Source organism: Mya arenaria, chromosome 3 (genome assembly GCF_026914265.1).
Source record: "Mya arenaria isolate MELC-2E11 chromosome 3, ASM2691426v1".
NCBI classification, from domain to species: Eukaryota; Metazoa; Mollusca; class Bivalvia; order Myida; family Myidae; genus Mya; species Mya arenaria.
Genome location: NC_069124.1, coordinates 71,921,213 through 71,941,681, shown reverse-complemented (window position 1 = coordinate 71,941,681; position 20,469 = coordinate 71,921,213). Strand labels below are relative to the sequence as shown.

Below are 20,469 nucleotides of genomic sequence, written 5' to 3'. Positions count from 1 at the left end.
AAACAAATTAATGTTTAAATCAATTTTCTTTTCACAAGTTTGATTAACGTTTGATTATCGCGCGGCAGTCAATCCACAGCGCAATCATCATTATCGATTATCGAGTTATCACAACATCAAAGTGCAATATTTAACGACGCACCGGCTGTCAAAACAAAGTGACAAAGTGACACGCTATTCGCGAATTCCTAATACACAAAATCATTTTGACATGTTTGAACAAATATATGTCCGGTTTTGCGAGGTAAAATTACGTTGACAACTAACTAATTTTCTCGATTTTTTGTCCGGTATCCGGAATTCCGAGGTTCCGGTATTGTGGGGATTATTTTACATTGAAAATAGAAGGGGAAAATCGGGACTCTGAAAAAAGTCCGGTATCCCGAGGATTCCGGTTTTGTGGAGATCCGGTTTAGTGAGGTTCCACTGTACCAAGCTAGCTACGGAGACATGTATAATGCAATTGTAACATGATACCAAGCTTGCTATGGAGACATACGCACAATGCAATTGTTAACATGATACCAAGCTTGCTTTGGAGACATATGCACATTGCAATTGTAACATGATACCAAGCTAGCTATGGAGACATATGCATATTGCAATTATAACCATGATACCAAGCTTGCTATGGAGACATGCAAGTACGCACATTGCAATTATAAACATGTTGCCAAGTTTCATGTGAATATTATTACAAATTCAGAGTTGGGGTTACTAGCAGGGGAAAGAGTAAAAATAACGAAGTGCTAAAGAAGAACTGATGGACTCATTGAGTTGATATCTGTTGGAAACAAACAGGCTATTTTTTTTTTATTTATTTAAAAAACAACAACTTTCCAAAATTCGTAGGGTCAAAAAAGTAACAAGAGTACATGTACATAGAATAAGACACATAGATGATATTGGGGAAAAATATTTGATAAAGTACATCGAGACCATAGGCGACGACGACACCATAATTCGATAAACAACAAAAACAACAACAAAAGTTATAGTTGATTAAATTGTTCACATGTGCAAATTAGTACAGAAATGATGATATCAATGCTTTGAAAATGTTTATTTGTACACAATCAAAAACAAAAGGGTCAAACTCAGTTACAAAATAATTATTGAGAGAATAGTTTCATATTCATCAGTAGCATTTTAGAACACCAATAAATGCTATTAAATATAAAACTATTAGAATTGTTATCAAAACAGATGATGTATAATTAGACACTGACCACGATGACCATAATGATCAGACTTTATGAGCCTATGTGATGTACATGTGAATGTACCAATGATGGGAAAGAATGGTTTGTAGTTGCCATAATAATTATCTCACTTGCCTTAATAGCAACTCTATACAAAGATAATAAATTGGATGGTCTAAGGGAAGGAACTCATACTTCCTACAGTGCTAATGAAGGGAATTAACTAAATACTCAGCATTAAAGTTTGTTGTGTTTTGCATGTAAAATTTGATGATGTTATAAGATTAAAGTTTTATGTCAAGCAACAAATACAGTAAAAGACAACTTGCTCAATTCATCTGTGTCATAAAAATAACCTGATATTACACAATGATATAATAATATATCAAATATTGATATTCACACAATACACTTTTCAAAACATTTCATAAACTTCATACTTAGTTAACGAGACCCTGTTCAGAAATGTATCATTCAGGCTTCATTGTCATTGTAGTTTAAAATATGTGTGCCCCAGTTTCTTGTTCAGGAATTTCACAAATGCAAAAGACTTGCGTGTCTAGTCTCAGCAATATTCTAGCTAGGGACCCCCATTTCTAACTAACTGTGCATCTCTAGGATCCCTTAAATAACCCATTATATTCGGAAAAGAGCTTCTAAAATTTTGAAATCTCAACCAGTCCCGGTCTGGGCTAAAATATGCATTAAGTGGCATAATTTCTCACCTGTAGTTGGACCACAGGGTTTGAAAACTCGAGCCGGCGTTTGATGTCCTCCATTTACTCAGCATATGTCACCTTCATGTCAGAAATGAATCTGAAAGCAAACCCAAACACATTAAAATCCTGCTAATATTATAGCATAATTGTAACAAGAGTGCCAACTGTCGCAAAATACGCCCATCAAAGTTTCGCTCATCTAAGTTTTTGATAATTGTTAAACATATGCCATATTTAGAGAAAGGAGAGGAATCCAGGTTCATAAATCTGGAGTTACTAAAATGTTATGGCTGTTTTTCAAACATGACCAAGATACTCTGCCCATAAACATATTGTTTAAATTTGGCAATGATCCATCAAAAGCTTCTAAAGTTATTGACTGGACAAAACCTATTTCAAGTAATTTCTATCATTAAAGGGTGATAACGCACTAGTGACTACAGTGATATGATTGGTTATAATACTTGTTTGAGTCAGAGATATTATGCCAGTCCACATTTTGACCAAATTTGGTGGTGATTGGACAAAGGCTTCATAAGTTATTGAGCAGACAAACAATTTAAGGTTATTTCTAGAATAAAAGGCTGATTAATCTCTAGTGACAAAAGGGTGGTTTTCAAAATAATGAGGCAAAAGTGTGACATAGGGGTTGAAAATTCAAACCCAGTTTTCATGATTGTCACTTATTTTACATGAAAGTAAATACTTCAAATTACACAGAAATAACTTTGGGAAAGTATCAGGAAATACAAATAAAAATATATTTTGACCTTAAATCCAAATATTGCTAACATTTCTTACAATATGGCTGATTTATAAAAGTGTCTTATGACAAAAACCTTGCATAAATCATATGCTTTTTCTGAACTATATATGTGCATAATAACTCAGTTGTTTAAGAAAAATAAAAAAAATCAACACATTTTGTCTAAATTTGAAACAAAAAAATAAATTGTTACTGCAAGTTTTTGCTGTAATTAAAACAAGAATCAAATAAGGGAAAAATCTACATTTACTTCACCTTATGCATCTTTATAGACCACATACCAAATTTCAAGAATGTATTGTAACTTACAATTGCCAAATTTTTCATTACCAAATTGAACTATTTTTCGGTGCACAGGGGACACATATTGAAAGCCAATATAATATGCAATATTATTCACTTTTATGTTAATAAAATAATGATTTGTGATCAACTTAAGACATTTCTGTGTATACGATAGAGTGTATTCCTCAAAATTTCTTCAGTATCACATTTTTCACAACAATTTCCGCAAAATTCAAAAGCATGTAATGATGCAAATGGAAAATAGTGGCTAAGAGTACAACTTACAGCAAACAATCACACATATAACACTTATTACTTCATATTGAGTCTAAAAATAAGAAAATATCATCAATGGTAATATAAAGTACTAGAATTCATACATGTTTAATACTTTGTTATGTAACGGAAAGGGTGCACAGGGGACAAATCATAATGCAAGTAATATTTTTTAATTATCAGGGTTCGAATTTAACTTTGATGAGCACTCGCAAAATTTTGCAAGTGCATTTTGAGGCAACTCGCAAAATGAAAAATCAACTTGCAATTTTGAAAAATCAACTTGCAATTCTATTATTAATTATTATTATAATTTTGTCTAATTAAAGTAGAAATTTACACCTAGACATATTATGCCAGAAATATTATGAATATTAAAAAGTATCAATCTTGAGTGACTCGACTTCTGGAACTTGTTGATGGCTTATTCTATTTAGGGGGTACGGAAAGACTCATCTGATGCTGGCAGCTTTTTGATAACAAAGCTGTCCAATAATTTGACATTGTTCACTTTGTATATTTATCCCGCCATTGGGTCATTTTATATCCATTCGACAAGCACGCAACAGATTTCATTAAGTCTATAAGTATTAAAAACAATACCATTATAATTTTAAAATAAAAAAAGCAACAGTAAATGTAGCGTGGATACTTTGGACCATGAAATATATCGATCAACGAAGTCTATTCATTTTGACAGTTGGGCGAAAATATATTCAAAGGATGATGGGATTTACATATAGTGCACAAAAGCGCTAAATTTAGCCAATGATATAGCTAGGTGATATTCACTTTGTATTATGCACGCCTCAGAAAGATTAGAGATAAAACTCGGCCTTTTCCATATTTGTTCTATTTTTGAAACTTACTAGAGCGTGATTCCGTACTGTATTCTTTATACTGGTAGTGTAAACATGCCACCTATAGGCTGTTTACACTCGACTACGTAGCGGAGTTAAGTTCATGTTTATTCTTCTTTCCTTTTAACATTTTGTGGTCTAGAAAAAGCCACTCGCAGAATTTTGCGAGCTTGAATAAAAGTCACTCGCAATTTGCAAATGTTGCTCGCATTTTGCGAGTATGCGAGTCTAAATTCGAACCCTGATTATGTAATTATTTTTGTAACTTAACTTTTCCTGGTAAACATATTTTACAATAAGAGGAACTGTACTTTCATTAAAGCTTGAAACAATACTGTAAATGTTTGAAAGATTATATTAGAGCCTACAAAACTAAATTTCAAAACAATGGAATAATATATGTCCACAGAGTGGAATAAAGTTTTTGGTCTCAATGCACCTGTTACCATTAAACACTTATGTGAACATGTCTAAATTTAAAAGATGCCTCTTTGCCTTTGGCATCCTACTCAATAGAATAGTATCTTTTTTATTAGGCATTATTCAAGAATTAAATTCAAGAAAATTCTCAACTTTTGGTTTCCACAAGGATTTAAATTCACCTGGCCTTGACATGGTTTTACTTTGGTCCATTTTTTGGCGCTCAAATTGTCAAAGACTTTTCTTGCAACTCCACATATTCTTAGCATTGCTTGTTTATACTAGCTGCCTTTTTAATTTTTTTCCTGATTTAGTTGATGTGCCTACTTTTCTTATGACTATGACTGACAGACATCACCAGTTGTGTAATTTTCTACAACATGACTTATTTTAAGACCTTCACTTTGGTGTGGCATTCTTTACCAGACCGTTAATTGTGGAGGCCCATGCCATGGAATCCCTCCGAAGGGGTTGTTTTGCATGTTGTGCTTTTTCTGAACTGATGCTGCTTCAACTGTGTGTATTCATACCTTCTCATTTTAACCTTTCTCCTTTTATTCTGTCTGTCATTTTCTGGACTTTTGTTGTTTCCTCATTTCGCTTCATTTTATTTCTTCTCTGCCCCTGCTTCTTTAGTTTCTCCTTTTCTTTTATTTGTAAATCATATATAGGATCTATTTGTCTTCTTTCTTAGCGTTTGAGCAATACCTGGCAAATTCTGATCTTTTTCTCAGTATCTCAATCTCTGTCATACATTTTCTGCAACTTTTGATCTTTCCTAAGTTGTTCTCTGCGCTTCCTAGACTTCATTGTGTTAATGTTTTCAACAGTCTTTTCTTCATTTGTTTTCATATTTTCTATGTGATCTCTTTGGAAAAGGAAGCTTAACTACAAGCTTTTCCACTAGGGTACTTATTTCCTGTACATAATTATAATCTGGTATATTTGCTATCCATATGAAAAAAATTGTCCCCTGTGCACTGAATTGACGCATATAATACCTTGCACATAAAACAGCATTACATGAATAATTTCAATTTGATTTGATGTTTTTTAACCCTTACCATGCTGCAATGTTGTAAGTGTAATTCAGTGCTCACTGCTGAGTTGTTTTGAGTGAATGTTAAATATATCACCCATTGACTTTAAAAGGTTACCATTCATATGATCCTTGTTCTACAGCATTCAAACTTTCAGAAAGTGATTATGAAACATTAAGGTTTTTTTTAAGATGTTTGTTTTAGAATTTGATTCCATAGTTACCATGGCAACACCTTCTATTCTCAAAAATTGACTTTTCTTTTACAAATACTGTCATTTTTATCATAAATTTATGTTGATCTATGAAATATACCTTTATATCAGTATTTTTGGAAAGAATGATTATCAAATTTTAAATTTAAGCAAAGAAATGAGAAAAAAAATCTTATTTTTTGTTGGCAATACTTTTGTTCTTAATGTGGGAAGTTGTACAATATCAATGAAAAATTTGTTTATTGGAGGAAAAACAATCAAGCATTTCATGGTTCATTTCTTTATTTTTCTGGTTTAATGTCTGATAAACATAATGTTACCATTAAGCAACTTCAAAACATTGGTGATAATGTGATTCTACATGTTACCACGGCAACCAATCTTCTTTATTTGACATCCATACAACATCCAACAAATTTTTCCAGTGTTATGGTTTTGATTAACAACAATTATGAACTAGAGATTGCTTTTTTGAAAAAGCGCTTGTCTCCCCTATTGTGTGGTCGTAGCTGAGAAAAAATAAATGATGGACATGAAATTTGTAACTTTGGACTGGAGACAAACCAACAGTGAAGTTTGGTTTATTCGATTATATTAAATAGTGAAGAGAAGAAAGTGTTGTTGATTAATCATGGAAAATGTAAACGAAGTTTGCATTATATGAAGTTCCTGGGCGCAAGCGTTATTCAATTATTGATCGGAAACCATTTTTCAGCTCACAGTCATCGTGACCATGACCTTTTACCTACTGATCACAACATCAATAGGGATCATCTACATAACCAACTTGCATACCAAGTATTAAGTTCTTGGGTGCAAGTGTTCTTTAGTTACTGAGCGGTAACCATTTCTTCAACTCAAGGTCATGGCAACCTTGACCTTTGACCTACTGATCTCAAAATCAATAGGGGTCATCTGCTAGTCATGACCGACTAGCGTACCAAGAATGAAGTTCCTGGGTACAAGCGTTCTTAAGTTATTGAGCAGAAACCATTTTTAAGCTTAAGGTCACCGCCAACGTATCATTTTTTACCTGAAGGTAACCTTGACCTTTGACCTTTTGATCTGAAAATCAATAGGGGTCATCTTCTAGTCATGAACAACTAGCTTACCAAGTATGAAGTTCCTGAAACCAAAGGATCTTTAGTTATTGAGCGGAAACTTTTTCTTCACTTCAAGGTCATGGCAACCTTGACCTTTGACCTAGTGATCTCAAAATCAATATGGGTCATCTTCTAGTCATGACCAACTAGCATACCAAGTATGAAATTCCTGGTTGCAAGCGTTCTCTAGTTATTGAGCAGAAACAGTTTCTTCACCTCAAGGTCACGATGACCTTGACCATTGACCTACTGATCTCAAAATCAATAGGAGTCATCTACTAGTCATGAACAACTATGAAGTTCCTGGGTACAAGTTTTCTTTAGTTATTGAGCAGAAACCATTTTTAAGCTTAAGGTCACTGCCAACATAACATTTTTTACCTGAAGGTAACCTTGACCTTTGACCTTTTGATCTCAAAATCAATAGGAGTCATCTAATAGTCATGAACAACTAGCATACCAAGTATGAAGTTCCTGGACCCAAAGGATCTTTAGTTATTGAGTGGAAACCGTTTCTTCACCTCAAGGTCACGTTGACCCTGATCTTTGACCTAGTGACCCCAAATTCAATAGGGGTCATCTACTAGTCATGACCAACTAGCATACCAAGTATGAAGTTCCTGGGTCTAAGAGTTCTATAGTTATTGGGCGGAAACGAAGTGTGACGTACTGACTGACTGACTGACAGACTGATGGACTGACTGACGGACAGGGCAAAAACAATATGTCTCCCCATGAATGGGGGAGACATAAAGATATTACACGCAAATGATTTTTACATGGAAGGTCACCACGACCTTGACTATTGACCTTGTTACCCCCAAAACAATTGGGATCATCTAGACATCATGACCAACCTCACTTCAAAGTTTGGTGAACCTAGATCAAAGCATTCTCCTGATATTGCACGGAAATATTTTTTTACATTAGAGGTCACAGCGACGTTGACCTTTGACCTTGTGACCCCCCAAAATATAGGAGTTTTCTAAACCTCATGATCAACCTCCCTACCAAGTTTGGTGAACCTAGGTCAAACCATTCTCAAGATATTGAGCGGAAATGTTTTTTACATTGGGGGTTGCCCCGACCTTGACCTTTGACCTAGTGACCCCAAAAACAATAGGGATCTTCTACACCTCATGACCAACCTCCCTACCAAGTTTGGTGAACCTAGGTCAAACCGTTCTCAAGATTTTGAGCAGAAATGTTTTTTATATTGGGGGTCGCCGCGACTTTGACCTTTGACCTAGTGACCCCAAAAACAATAGGGATCCTCTACACCTCACGACCAACCTCCCTACCAAGTTTGGTGATCCTAGGTCATGCGGTTTTCCAGTTATCGATCGGAAACGAAGTGTGACGTACGGACGGACTGACGGACTGACGGACTACCGGACTGACGGACAGGGCAAAAACAATATGTCTCCCCCAGAGAGGGGGAGACATAATTACAAGCAGTAGTCTTAGTATGAATTTAATAGTAAATAGTACTTCTGAATTAAACCATGAATTATGAAAAACAGCATTTTCTTTATAAAGTTTCATTCATTTCCTTTCAACAAAAAATGGTTGCTATGGAAACATAGCAACATTTTTTAAACATGTACACATCAGCAAAGTTAACAGTAACTTATGTCTGTAAAAAATATTTGAGACTTCATAAACACAACATGTGCCTATGGATCCAAAGTTCCAAACTATGCTTTCATATAGCATTAATTAAATATTTTAAGTACAATCATGTCTCTTAATGAAGAAGAAATGTATGTATTTATATGATGCAACAGGTGACTCCCCCAGCAATACTCAGGAATATATATATATATATCAGTAACACATCTACATTGTTTATAATATATATATTATAACAGAATGAACTTAGAAAATAGTCATATAAAAAATTGAATACAGAGAGTTATGTACATGACCTATGTTATCAATGACAAGCAGTTGCCTTGGTTTGTCAGAATGAAGCCAATACCCAAAACTGCAATTCAATAATAGTTCTGCCCAAAAAGCAATGATTTCTTGGGTGACTGTGCTGAATTCTATTGAAGGATTAATTATTTATCAGAAATTATAGTATGGACAATAGCCACAAGTCCATAAATAGACGAGGGCTGGAATAGTAATTGTCACAGAACAATACATGACCTTGCCCGAACCTGCCACGGAGCAGATCCATCACAAGATCATATATTGTTCCGTGCTCAGATGGTAGGGAAACCCTCCTTCCAGTGTATAAGTTGAAACGCAAACAATAGCCAGACACAGAGTCACAGAGCATGTAAGCTTTTAAGCCGTACTTTATGGGTTTGTTTGGACTATATACACTGAAAGCAAGGTTACCCCTCCATGGCACCATACCCTCGTCTACTGAAATAAACTGGTGGGGCTTGTATGTAGTTGCAAACTTATAAAGAATAGAAGAATAGACAGTGCCAAGCTTAAATAATGGATCATGGCCAGGACTTTCTCTGGCAATATACCTAGCATTATTGTTGAGATGGAAAAAAGACATCAACAACAAAAAACGATCACGTGACATGGTAGATGAAAAGAACGGGGTTGCGGTGACAGGTCTGGTAGACCAGTAGTCAGTAATATTCTATATCTATATCTGCTTTATCATGATAAAATCAAAATAGAATATTTAAACAAAATATGTTATCTTATGTGCCTCAATACTGAAACTGTATTTAAATTAATTTGATAAACCTTTAAAAGTAAACATTTAATGGCTTTATAATTAAATAATAAAAAAAGTATTTACAACACACTTACCATCAAGTTGCTAAACTATCAAGTGATGCCTAAATATAACATACACATTTCTCAGAATGTGGAAATAGCGCCATATTTGTTAGTTTATGATATTTTATTGAAATATGCAAAAACAGGGTGCACAGGGGACATTGCTTTAAACCATGCAGATGCTTCAAATCCCTGTATGTGAGAAACTGAAATTTTGCAACTGTTGTAACTTTCTTTTCTGGGAAATACAGCAGAATATCATTTTATTGAAGAAATTATAGAAATCTGACAACTAACAACCGAAAAGGTGCACAGGGGACATTTTGGGGTAATAAGTCATGCATCTGAGTTACGGACAAAATAATGTATGAAATAATAAAACTATGTTATTTATATAAAGCTGGCAGGTTAAAGTTATTAAAATAACATAGTAATTTAATATAAATAGTTCTTAAATGGAATGGTAGTGTTCTCAATGTGAATCGAATATTCTATCTTCTTTTTTAAATGAATGGGGGTCCGTCATATGACATTAAAATTTGGTTTAAGATAATACATATTTTTTTATTTGAAGTATGTTTTTTTAAATGAGAAAGGGTTAAGTTACATAAAAAAAACAATAAAAAAATACTATATCATTCAGTTTCAAAAAATAAAACACACTTGAATAAAGGTCTTCATGTAAAATGTCACACTTTTTTGGGTGCACAGGGGACAAATTTAGCAACATATTCTTACATAACTTTTTTGCTGATTGAGCCATTCATTTGAAACTCAACAATTTTCTTAACAAGATTGATTGGCCCCTAATGTGCCTGCTAATACTTTCCAAAAGTGAAAGAAATAAAAGTTAGGAGAGATAAAAGAAAAAGCCTCATTATTTTGAAAACCACCCAAAAACGATATGGCTGGTTATAAATTTCTCCAATATATTCCCATACACATTCTGAACAAATGTTATCATGATTAGACAAACGCTTCTAGAGATATTGATTGAACAAGACCAATTTGAGGTAATTTCTATAATTAAAGGGTGATAACTCTTGAGTGACAAGTGATATGGCTTGTCAATCTTTTCTGAGATATTATGCCAAAAATTCACTGACCACATTGAGTAGTGATTCAACAATGGCTTCTTAAGTTATTGAGCAGACAAGACAATTTTATGTTACTTCTAATGTGATATGGCAAATTATCAAACTGGTCCAAGATATTGTGCCAATATAACCCTCTCCGTGGCCTAGTGGTTAAGCTTCCACCTACGGAGCTGGAGGTCGTGGGTTCGATCCCTGACCGCGTCATACCAAAAGACGTTAAAAATTGGTACAAGTAGCTCCCTTGCCTGGCGCTCGGCATTTAAAGGGTAGTGCTTGGAAAAGTGGTGTACTCAGTACTGGTTTAACCCAGGAAAGTTGTACCCCGTGTATCGGTGCTTTACACCGAGCACGTAAAAAGAACCAAGGGGTCTCTTCGAAAAAGAGCTAGGGTATCGCACCCGGACTTCCTTGTATCCCACCACTGTCTCTTCAGCGTGCTGTCCCTTCAGCAAAAACAAAGGACCCCGTTGGAAATAAGTGCTTGCACTTTCACGGGTTATCCTTGACCGCAAGGTCTAAAGAAATACATACATACATACACATTATGACAAAATTTGGCGATGATTGGTCAAAGGCTTCTTAAATTATTGAGCCGATAACAAACTGGATAAAGACTGCCCAACCAACTGCCCTTACACTGCACCATTTAAACAGGCTTTATCTTTTCATCAAATCAATAAACAAAGCTTCTATAATGACACAGACAACACTTTTGCTCATAAAATTCCTGTACAAGACAGGGATGAAAAATAACCCTTAAACTCAGAAATTATGAGTTTAAGGGTTACCTTTATTGAATATAGTTCTGTGCAAGACACGTCATTATCCAATGAACAATTATGACATAATTGTTCATTGGATAATGACTTGTCTTGCACAGAACTATATTCAATAAAGGCAATATGTACATATGGGATGTTAACAATCCAAAGTGCAGATACTTAAGGATGAATCCCCCCCCCCCCTTCACCCACATCACACACAACACACAATTATACACCTCTCACTCACAATTTTGTAGACAAAGCTTCCCCCTTCGCACACAGTAGTGTATATGATAATTAAAAATGAAGTGCTTTACAGGAATGAAATATAATACAAGGCTTTTTTATACACAACCCCCCTCCCCCCCCCCCCCCCACACACACACACCACACTTATCATTGATAAGTAAAAGTAATAGTGGTTAGTAACCTAATTCTACTTTCATTTTAACTAAGTGTGGGAAATTATCAATTCCAATATTTTTTACCGTAAATCTAGACAGCAGATAATTTAAATACAATCGAAATAAATTCTGAAACATTTGTCTTTCTTTAACAATATAACATTGACAAATCCGTTAAAAGAAATAAAACTTTACTTTCAGAGTGGTCTTCTTTTCTTTTTTTCTAAAATCGGTGTGATTGAAGGCTTACAAATAATAATTCGATCAAAACGCCACACGATGCAAACGGTAGTAGAGTTTACTCAGTATTTGCGGTACAGTTGCTTACAGTTTGGTATTTGGCTCCAATATCACGGAAATACCTAAGTCAAATCTCAATCTCAGTCCAACTCATTTTACCACATAGCATAAAAAGTTATTAAAAGTAACATATGATTTGACACCTTTGAAAAGGCATTCACTAGAAAAAAATGTTGATTCAGGCCTTAATTGGTCGTTATTCCAAGGGAATAATATTCCAGAGCCAAAAATGTATTTGAGTATAATTTTTTGTTTAAAACAATTACTCAAGTATATGTTTTTGCTCTGAAACTAAGTTTTTTGAAAAATTGTCATAATCTTTTAATCGACAAATTCTATGAGAAAATACGTTTTCAAAAAGTATAAAACATACAAGATTTTAAATCATACTATGCCTTTATGTGGTAAATTGAGTTGAGATTGAGATTTGACTTGAGTATTTTTTATATTGGGGCATGGTATCTTGACGTAGCTATATGAAGGCTTTTAGAAAATTGATCAAGCTAAAATAAACAAAAAATGCAATGTTCTGCAGTAGAAAATGAAATGACGCCACGTGTATAGTATATGTTGAGGTGTTGTGCGCAGGAATGGATTGTCACGGACATCGTTTTCATCAAAAATCATATTAATGTTAAGTGTTTGGTTATATCGCCGTTTTCAATATTTTGTTATTCTTTATACTAAATCAGTCTCGCTACGTTGATTTCGTTCTGGAAAGTATTCTGACTATTGGGTATATTTTTTTAAACATGCGATTTGTGGTAAACAGTCTAAACTATCGATTCATGCCCGTTTGTGGAATCACGTTGCATTGGAACAATTATGTTCATATAAGCAATAATACTCACGGGAGTAAATAAACTCTCGAGGGCAAGTTTCTCGAGGGCAAGTTTATCCCATGCTTGGAAGTGGGGTGAAAAATGCACCTGTGGATATTTCATGTCATATATACATGTACGCAACAACTAATTTGTAGTATATAAAGTGTTTTACAGTAGATATTGGACCAATAAAGACATCGAAAGAAAATTGTTGTTAATACAAAGCTATTTATAAATCATATCTCAAGCCCGGTTGATAAAAAAAAAACATACTAAAACTTAAATACCATCACCGTGAGGTTCTTTATACTATGTCTGTTTATGACTGAATCATTTTTTTCTTGTTGTGGCTATTTTTAATTCTTTCGAGTAAGCAAGCACATGTTTGAGGAAGGCATCCCGCCATTGCTATGCGGAACAACCTGAATGTGAGCACATGTTAAAGGAAGGCCTCCCGCCATTGCTATGCGGAACAACCTGAATGTGAGCACATGTTAAAGGAAGGCCTCCCGCCATTGCTATGCGTAACAACCTGAATGTAAGCACATGTTAAAGGAATGCCTCCCGCCATTGTTATGCGTAACAAGCTAAATGTGAGCACATGTTAAAGGAATGCCTCCCGCCATTGTTATGCGTAACAAGCTAAATGTGAGCACATGTTAAAGGAATGCCTCCCGCCATTGTTATGCGTAACAAGCTAAATGTAAGCACATGTTAAAGGAATGCCTCCCGCCATTGTTATGCGTAACAAGCTAAATGTGAGCACATGTTAAAGGAATGCCTCCCGCCATTGTTATGCGTAACAAGCTAAATGTGAGCACATATTTGAGGAAGGCGTCCCACCATTGCTATGCGTAACAAGCTGAATGTGAGCACATGTTAAAGGAAGGCGTCCCACCATTATTGTGCATAACAACCTGAATGTGAGACATGTTAAAGGAAGGCCTCCCGCCATTGTTATGCATAACAACCTGAATGTGAGACATGTTAAAGGAAGGCCTCCCGCCATTGTTATGCATAACAACCTGAATGTGAGACATGTTAAAGGAAGGCCTCCCGCCATTGTTATGCATAACAACCTGAATGTGAGACATGTTAAAGGAAGGCCTCCCGCCATTGTTATGCGTAACAACCTGAATGTGAGACATGTTAAAGGAAGGCCTCCCATCATTGTTATGCGTAACAACCTGAATGTGAGCACATGTTAAAGGAAGGCCTCCCGCAATTGCTATGCGTAAAAAACTGAATGTGAGCACATGTTTAAGGAAGGCCTCCCGCCATTTCTATCCGTAACAAGCTGAATGTGAGCACATATTTAAGGAAGGCCCCCCGCCATTGATATGCATAACAACCTGAATGTGAGCACATGTTGCTATATGTAACAAGCTAAATGAAAGCACATATTTGAGGAAGGCCTCCCGCCATTGTTATATGTAACAAGCTGAATGTAAGCACATATTTGAGGAAGGCTTCCCGCCATTGTTATATGTAACAAGCTGAATGTAAGCACATATTTGAGGAAGGCTTCCCGCCATTGTTATATGTAACAAGCTGAATGTAAGCACATATTTGAGGAAGGCTTCCCGCCATTGTTATATGTAACAAGCTGAATGTAAGCACATATTTGAGGAAGGCTTTCCGCCATTGTTATACGTAATAAGCTGAATATTAGCACATGTTTACAAAAGGCGTCCCGTCATTGCTATGCGTAACAAGCTGAGTGTAAGCACATATTTGAGGAAGGCCTCCCGCCATTGTTATGCGTAACAAGCTGAATGTAAGCACATATTTAAGGAAGGCGTCCCGCCATTGCTAGAAGTAATAAGCTGAATATAAGCACATGTTTACAAAGGGCGTCCCGCCATTGCTATACGTAACAAGCTGAATGTAAGCACATATTTGAGGAAGGTGTCTCGCCATAGACAGACGTTACACGCTGAATGTCAGCACATGCTAACGAAAGCCGTCCCGCCATTGCTAGACGTAACAAGCTGAATGTCAGCACATATTTAAGGAAGGCGTCCCGCCATAGAAAAATGTTACACGCTGAATGTAAGCATATAATTACGAAAGGCGTCCAGCCATTGCTAGACGTAACAAGCTGAATGTAAGCACATATTTAAGAAAGGCCTCCCGCCATTGCTATGCGTAACAAGCTGAATGTAAGCACATGTTTGAGGAAGGCGTCTCGCCATTGCTGTGCGTTACAAGCTGAATGTGAGCACATATTTAAGGAAGGCGTCTCGCCATTGCTATGCGTTACAAGCTGAATGTAAGCACATGTTTGAGGAAGGCGTCTCGCCATTGCTATGCGTTACAAGCTGAATGTGAGCACATATTTAAGGAAGGCGTCTCGCCATTGCTATGCGTTACAAGCTGAATGTAAGCACATGTTTGAGGAAGGCGTCTCGCCATTGCTATGCGTAACAAGCTGAATGTAAGCACATATTTAAGGAAGGCGTCTCGCCATTGCTAGACGTAAAAAGCTGAATGTAAGCACATATTTGAGGAAGGCGTCCCGCCATTGCTATACGTTACAAGCTGAATGTAAGCACATGTTTGAGGAAGGCGTCTCGCCATTGCTATGCGTAACAAGCTGAATGTAAGCACATATTTAAGGAAGGCGTCTCGCCATTGCTAGACGTAAAAAGCTGAATGTAAGCACATATTTGAGGAAGGCGTCCCGCCATTGCTATGCGTAACAAGCTGAATGTAAGCACATATTTAAGGAAGGCTTCCCGCCATTGCTAGACGTAAAAAGCTGAATGTAAGCACATATTTGAGGAAGGCGTCCCGCCATTGCTAGAAGTAATAAGCTGAATGTAAGCACATATTTAAGGAAGGCGTCTCGCCATTGCTAGACGTAAAAAGCTGAATGTAAGCACATATTTGAGGAAGGCGTCCCGCCATTGCTAGAAGTAATAAGCTGAATGTAAGCACATATTTAAGGAAGGCGTCTCGCCATTGCTAGACGTAAAAAGCTGAATGTAAGCACATATTTGAGGAAGGCGTCCCGCCATTGCTAGAAGTAATAAGCTGAATGTAAGCACATATTTAAGGAAGGCGTCTCGCCATTGCTATGCGTAACAAGCTGAATGTAAGCACATGTTTGAGGAAGGCGTCTCGCCATTGCTATACGTAACAAGCTGAATGTAAGCACATGTTTGAGGAAGGCTTCCCGCCATTGCTGTGCGTAACAAGCTGAATGTAAGCTCATATTTAAGGAAGGCGTCTCGCCATTGCTATGCGTAACAAGCTGAATGTAAGCACATATTTAAGGAAGGCGTCTCGCCATTGCTAGACGTAAAAAGCTGAATGTAAGCACATGTTTGAGGAAGGCGTCTCGCCATTGCTATGCGTTACAAGCTGAATGTAAGCACATATTTAAGAAAGGCCTCCCGCCATTGCTATGCGTTACAAGCTGAATGTAAGCACATGTTTGAGGAAGGCGTCTCGCCATTGCTATGCGTAACAAGCTGAATGTAAGCACATATTTAAGGAAGGCGTCTCGCCATTGCTAGACGTAAAAAGCTGAATGTAAGCACATATTTGAGGAAGGCGTCCCGCCATTGCTATGCGTAACAAGCTGAATGTAAGCACATATTTAAGGAAGGCGTCTCGCCATTGCTAGACGTAAAAAGCTGAATGTGAGCACATATTTAAGGAAGGCCTCCCACCATTGCTATACGTAGCAAGCTAAATGAAAGCACAGGTTTGAGAAAGGTTACCCGCAATTGCAATATGTAACAAGCTGAATGCAAGCTCATATTTGAGGAATGCCTCTCGCCATTGCTATGCGTAACAAGCTGAATGCAAGCACATATTTGAGGAAGGCCTCCCGCCATTGCTAGACGTAACAAGCTGAATGCAAGCTCATATTTAAGGAAGGCGTCCCGCCATTGATAGACGTAACAGGCTGAATGTAAGCGCATGTTTAAGGAAGGCGTCCCGCCATTGATAGACGTAACAAGCTGAATGTAAGCATATGTTTAAGGAAGGCTTCCCGCCATTGATAGACGTAACAAGTTGAATGCAAGCTCATATTTAAGGAAGGCGTCCCGCCATTGATAGACGTAACAAAGGAAAGCTTTCCACCATTGCTAGACGATACAAGCTGAATGTAAGCAAGTATTTGAGGAAGGCGTCCCGCCATTGCTAGACGTAACAAGCTGAATGTAAGCATATGTTTAAGGAAGGCCTCCCGCCATTGCTAAACGTAACAAGCTGAATGCAAGCTCATGTTTAAGGAAAGCTTCCTGCCATGGCTATGCGTAAAATGCTGAATTAAAGCAAATATTTGAGGAAGGCCTACCGTCATTGGTACATGGAATATACGTTGACACACTGTGAAACTATCGTATTCATAATACATGAATGTGCAGGTTATTATATTTTTTCTGCTTTATTAAAATGTGTAGAAATTGTGTAGGTTGTGTAGAAAATGTGTAGAAATTGTGTAGGTTGTGTAGAAAATGTGTAGAAATTGTGTAGGTTGTGTAGAAAATGTGTAGGAATTGTGTAGGAATTGATTCCGTGCGTACTGATCATCTAAATAGTGGCTAAAACAAAAGTTAAACTTATTTATCACGTACACATGAGTATGCATCGATTTTGTTTGCTGACTTTACTATGACATACATTTATATGTAGCCTTTAAACTGTGTATTTTTCTCGCTTGATTCGCTCGCTGAAATCACGTACTTTTTAAACAATTAAAACTTGTTCTTGCTTACACCACTGGCACTTCAATTTGTTTTATGACTGTGTGTTTTTTCTGGTTGGAAAATGCTTCTCTATGTATTGTTTACAAATAGATTTCTAGTCTTGGGGAGTTTGGGTCGAGCTATGCCTCTGCCTAAGGAAAATCGTCGGTACACGTTATCATGAAAATATTTAAGTCAAATCTCAATTTCAGTCTCAACTCAATTTACCACATAGCATCAAAAGTTATTAAAAACATGTTTTATACTTTTAAAAGAGCATTCTCTCATAGAATATGTTGATTAAAAGATTCCAAAGAAAAACTATTATAGAGCATAAAATGTAATTGAGTACATCTCAATGTTTTTTAGCAATTACATGCACTTATATTTTTGGCTCTATGATAAGTTTTTTTTAAATATTGACAGTTGACAACATGATTTTATCAACACATTCTGTGAGGACATAATGTTTAAAAATAGTAAAAACATGCATTGTTTTGAATCATAATTTGCTCTTATGTGGTAAAATGAGTTGAGATTGAGATTTGAATGTGATATTGGGGCCTGTTACTCCTTGGTTATTTCAAACCAAGAGCTGTGATAGCTTCATAAATAATTGTATAAATTTGGTCGCGCTTTTCCTTTTCGTTTGAGTAGCAACATGGCCCAAACTTGTAAACAGTAAATAATTCAAAAAAATCATTAAAATTAACAGGGCATTATTGCATTAACCAACACTTCTCGCCATTTACTGAATGAATATTTGAAAACTCTAAAGTGTAAACAAAGCAAACGTCAATTAACATAGGATGTTAAAGTTGGTTTTAAAGTTGGTTTCATGACGCATGGTTTCGTGATACATGGTTACTAAATTAAACGTCTGTTAGAGAACATGCTTGTAGACGGGTCGTTTCGAAAAATGGGATGAAAGCCACGCGTCTTTGGTGAAATATGAGTTGACGAGTGGTGGGGTATTTTAGTGTGTACGTTATTTGGTTTGTAAACTGCACGGGAAGTTCATAAAATGATTACAATGTCGACAGTTTAAAAATATATTAAATAGATGATATAGCATCGAATTTATTGGATCGCAATTTCCCTAATAACGGTGATTTCTGTTTATTTTCAACATTTTTTTTTAATCAAAATATGCAATCTTTGCTTTGTTTTTAATTTACTGGTTCAAAATTGAGATAGTTAGTTTTGATCAAACGGAAGTAACTACGATTAATTAGAGTAGTTCTTAAAGTTGTTATTTTTTACACCTCAGCTGTTTGGAGTAAAACATATTTATACTGCTGTTATTTCACTGATAAAAAAATCAATAATCTACCGAAAAGCATGAAGAAATCATTTACTATTCGCTGCTTAATCAACTTCCGGAAAGCAAATGAAGACATCATACTTGTGTTAATGATGGATTTGCACACATGTAAACACTACAATGAGCAATCTCCACGATTTGACGAGGGCAATGATGGCATGAAACCTAAAAGTAAATATGGTGGTTGGTTTTAGGGTCCTCCCCGGCAGAGAAATAGTTTGCTCTGAATAAGTCCTAATTAAATGGTGCATTTGTATTCTTTTCGTATTTTTTTCTCCGATATTGACAATATATCTGTATTTTGTAGTTGTGAGTCAAATATTATTCACAGGGCATTCAATAAGCATCATATATATATATATATATATATATATATATAGTAACAAATTTTCATCTTAGTGAAAAAATGCCTTTTTCTAATTTCGGAATTTTAAGAAAATGGACAATGTTTATACACCAAAAATATGAAAATAAGCAAGAAAATGGTTTTAACAATATATGCATATGAATAAATCTGATGAAAAATTGCAGGTATTTAAAATAATCGTTGTAATTTTTTACGGCCCCTGGTGCATGGTTTGGTACAGTCACATAACATGCAGAAAAATTGTCATTTGGATTTCACTTGTTACTTGTGTATTTCCTTTATTTATTACACTTAATCATTTATCATTAACTAATTTTTGGTTCAGTTTATCATCAACATATTCTGTGAAGCGTTCGTTTTCAATCTTAATCCAAAGATCATCCCGACTAGCCAATCAAGCTTAGATATCGGAGAGCACTACAATTACAGACATGTTTCTACATTAATGACGACCTATTCTTTAATGTTAGAGCACCGTGGACCGATGTGGAAAGAGGTTTCCGCCCTTGCCCCCCCCCCCCCCCCCCCCCGATGTTTTAGATGAGATCCAAAGCGCTCGTTTGGTGACCATTTGCTGTTCTTCATGGTACGGTCGCCGTCTGATCATTTCTATCGCCGATAGCGGTCGTCATGTCATTATTGACTGGTGTCTGACATGCATATGCGGCAATTGTGCACCATGTTCCAAAGAAATATGCTGGTAAATATTAAATACTCGAGATGCAATAGAAAAAAAATAACGTCACGGTGACAATAGCTACATGTAGCAATTATGGACAAACACTTCAAATATGATAAAGTACAAAGCAGATTGTTAAAAAGAAATATAATGGGATTATACTCGATGGACCGCGGTTTTATTCCAAACACAATGTTTACTTAAAAGTGGTAACTAGTATAGTTTTCTATGCACAGTCAAAGAAAGACAAGAGTACTAAAGAAACTGTGCATGCAATAAAAACCAGTTCTGAAATACCCGAAGAAACAGCATTTTTTTTAAAAGACTCAATTTATAAAATTATCACAAGCTTTGAGGTAGTTCCTCTC

The 20,469-nt window shown here is 36.0% G+C and overlaps 1 protein-coding gene across 1 annotated transcript in view; it reads right to left on the bottom strand.

Annotated features, from left to right (window-relative positions):
* The window catches only part of LOC128227477 (focadhesin-like), a 194,284-nt gene extending 182,126 nt beyond the window's left edge, over positions 1 to 12,158 (bottom strand). Inside the window, exons 1-2 of the mRNA XM_052938054.1 lie at positions 12,100 to 12,158; positions 1,928 to 2,018 (exon numbers count right to left, since the gene is read on the bottom strand). Coding sequence (XP_052794014.1) covers positions 1,928 to 1,981 — 54 coding nt within the window. The 5' untranslated portion in view covers positions 1,982 to 2,018; positions 12,100 to 12,158. The remainder of the gene's footprint in view (positions 1 to 1,927; positions 2,019 to 12,099) is intronic.
* Between the last annotated feature and the right edge of the window lie 8,311 nt (positions 12,159 to 20,469).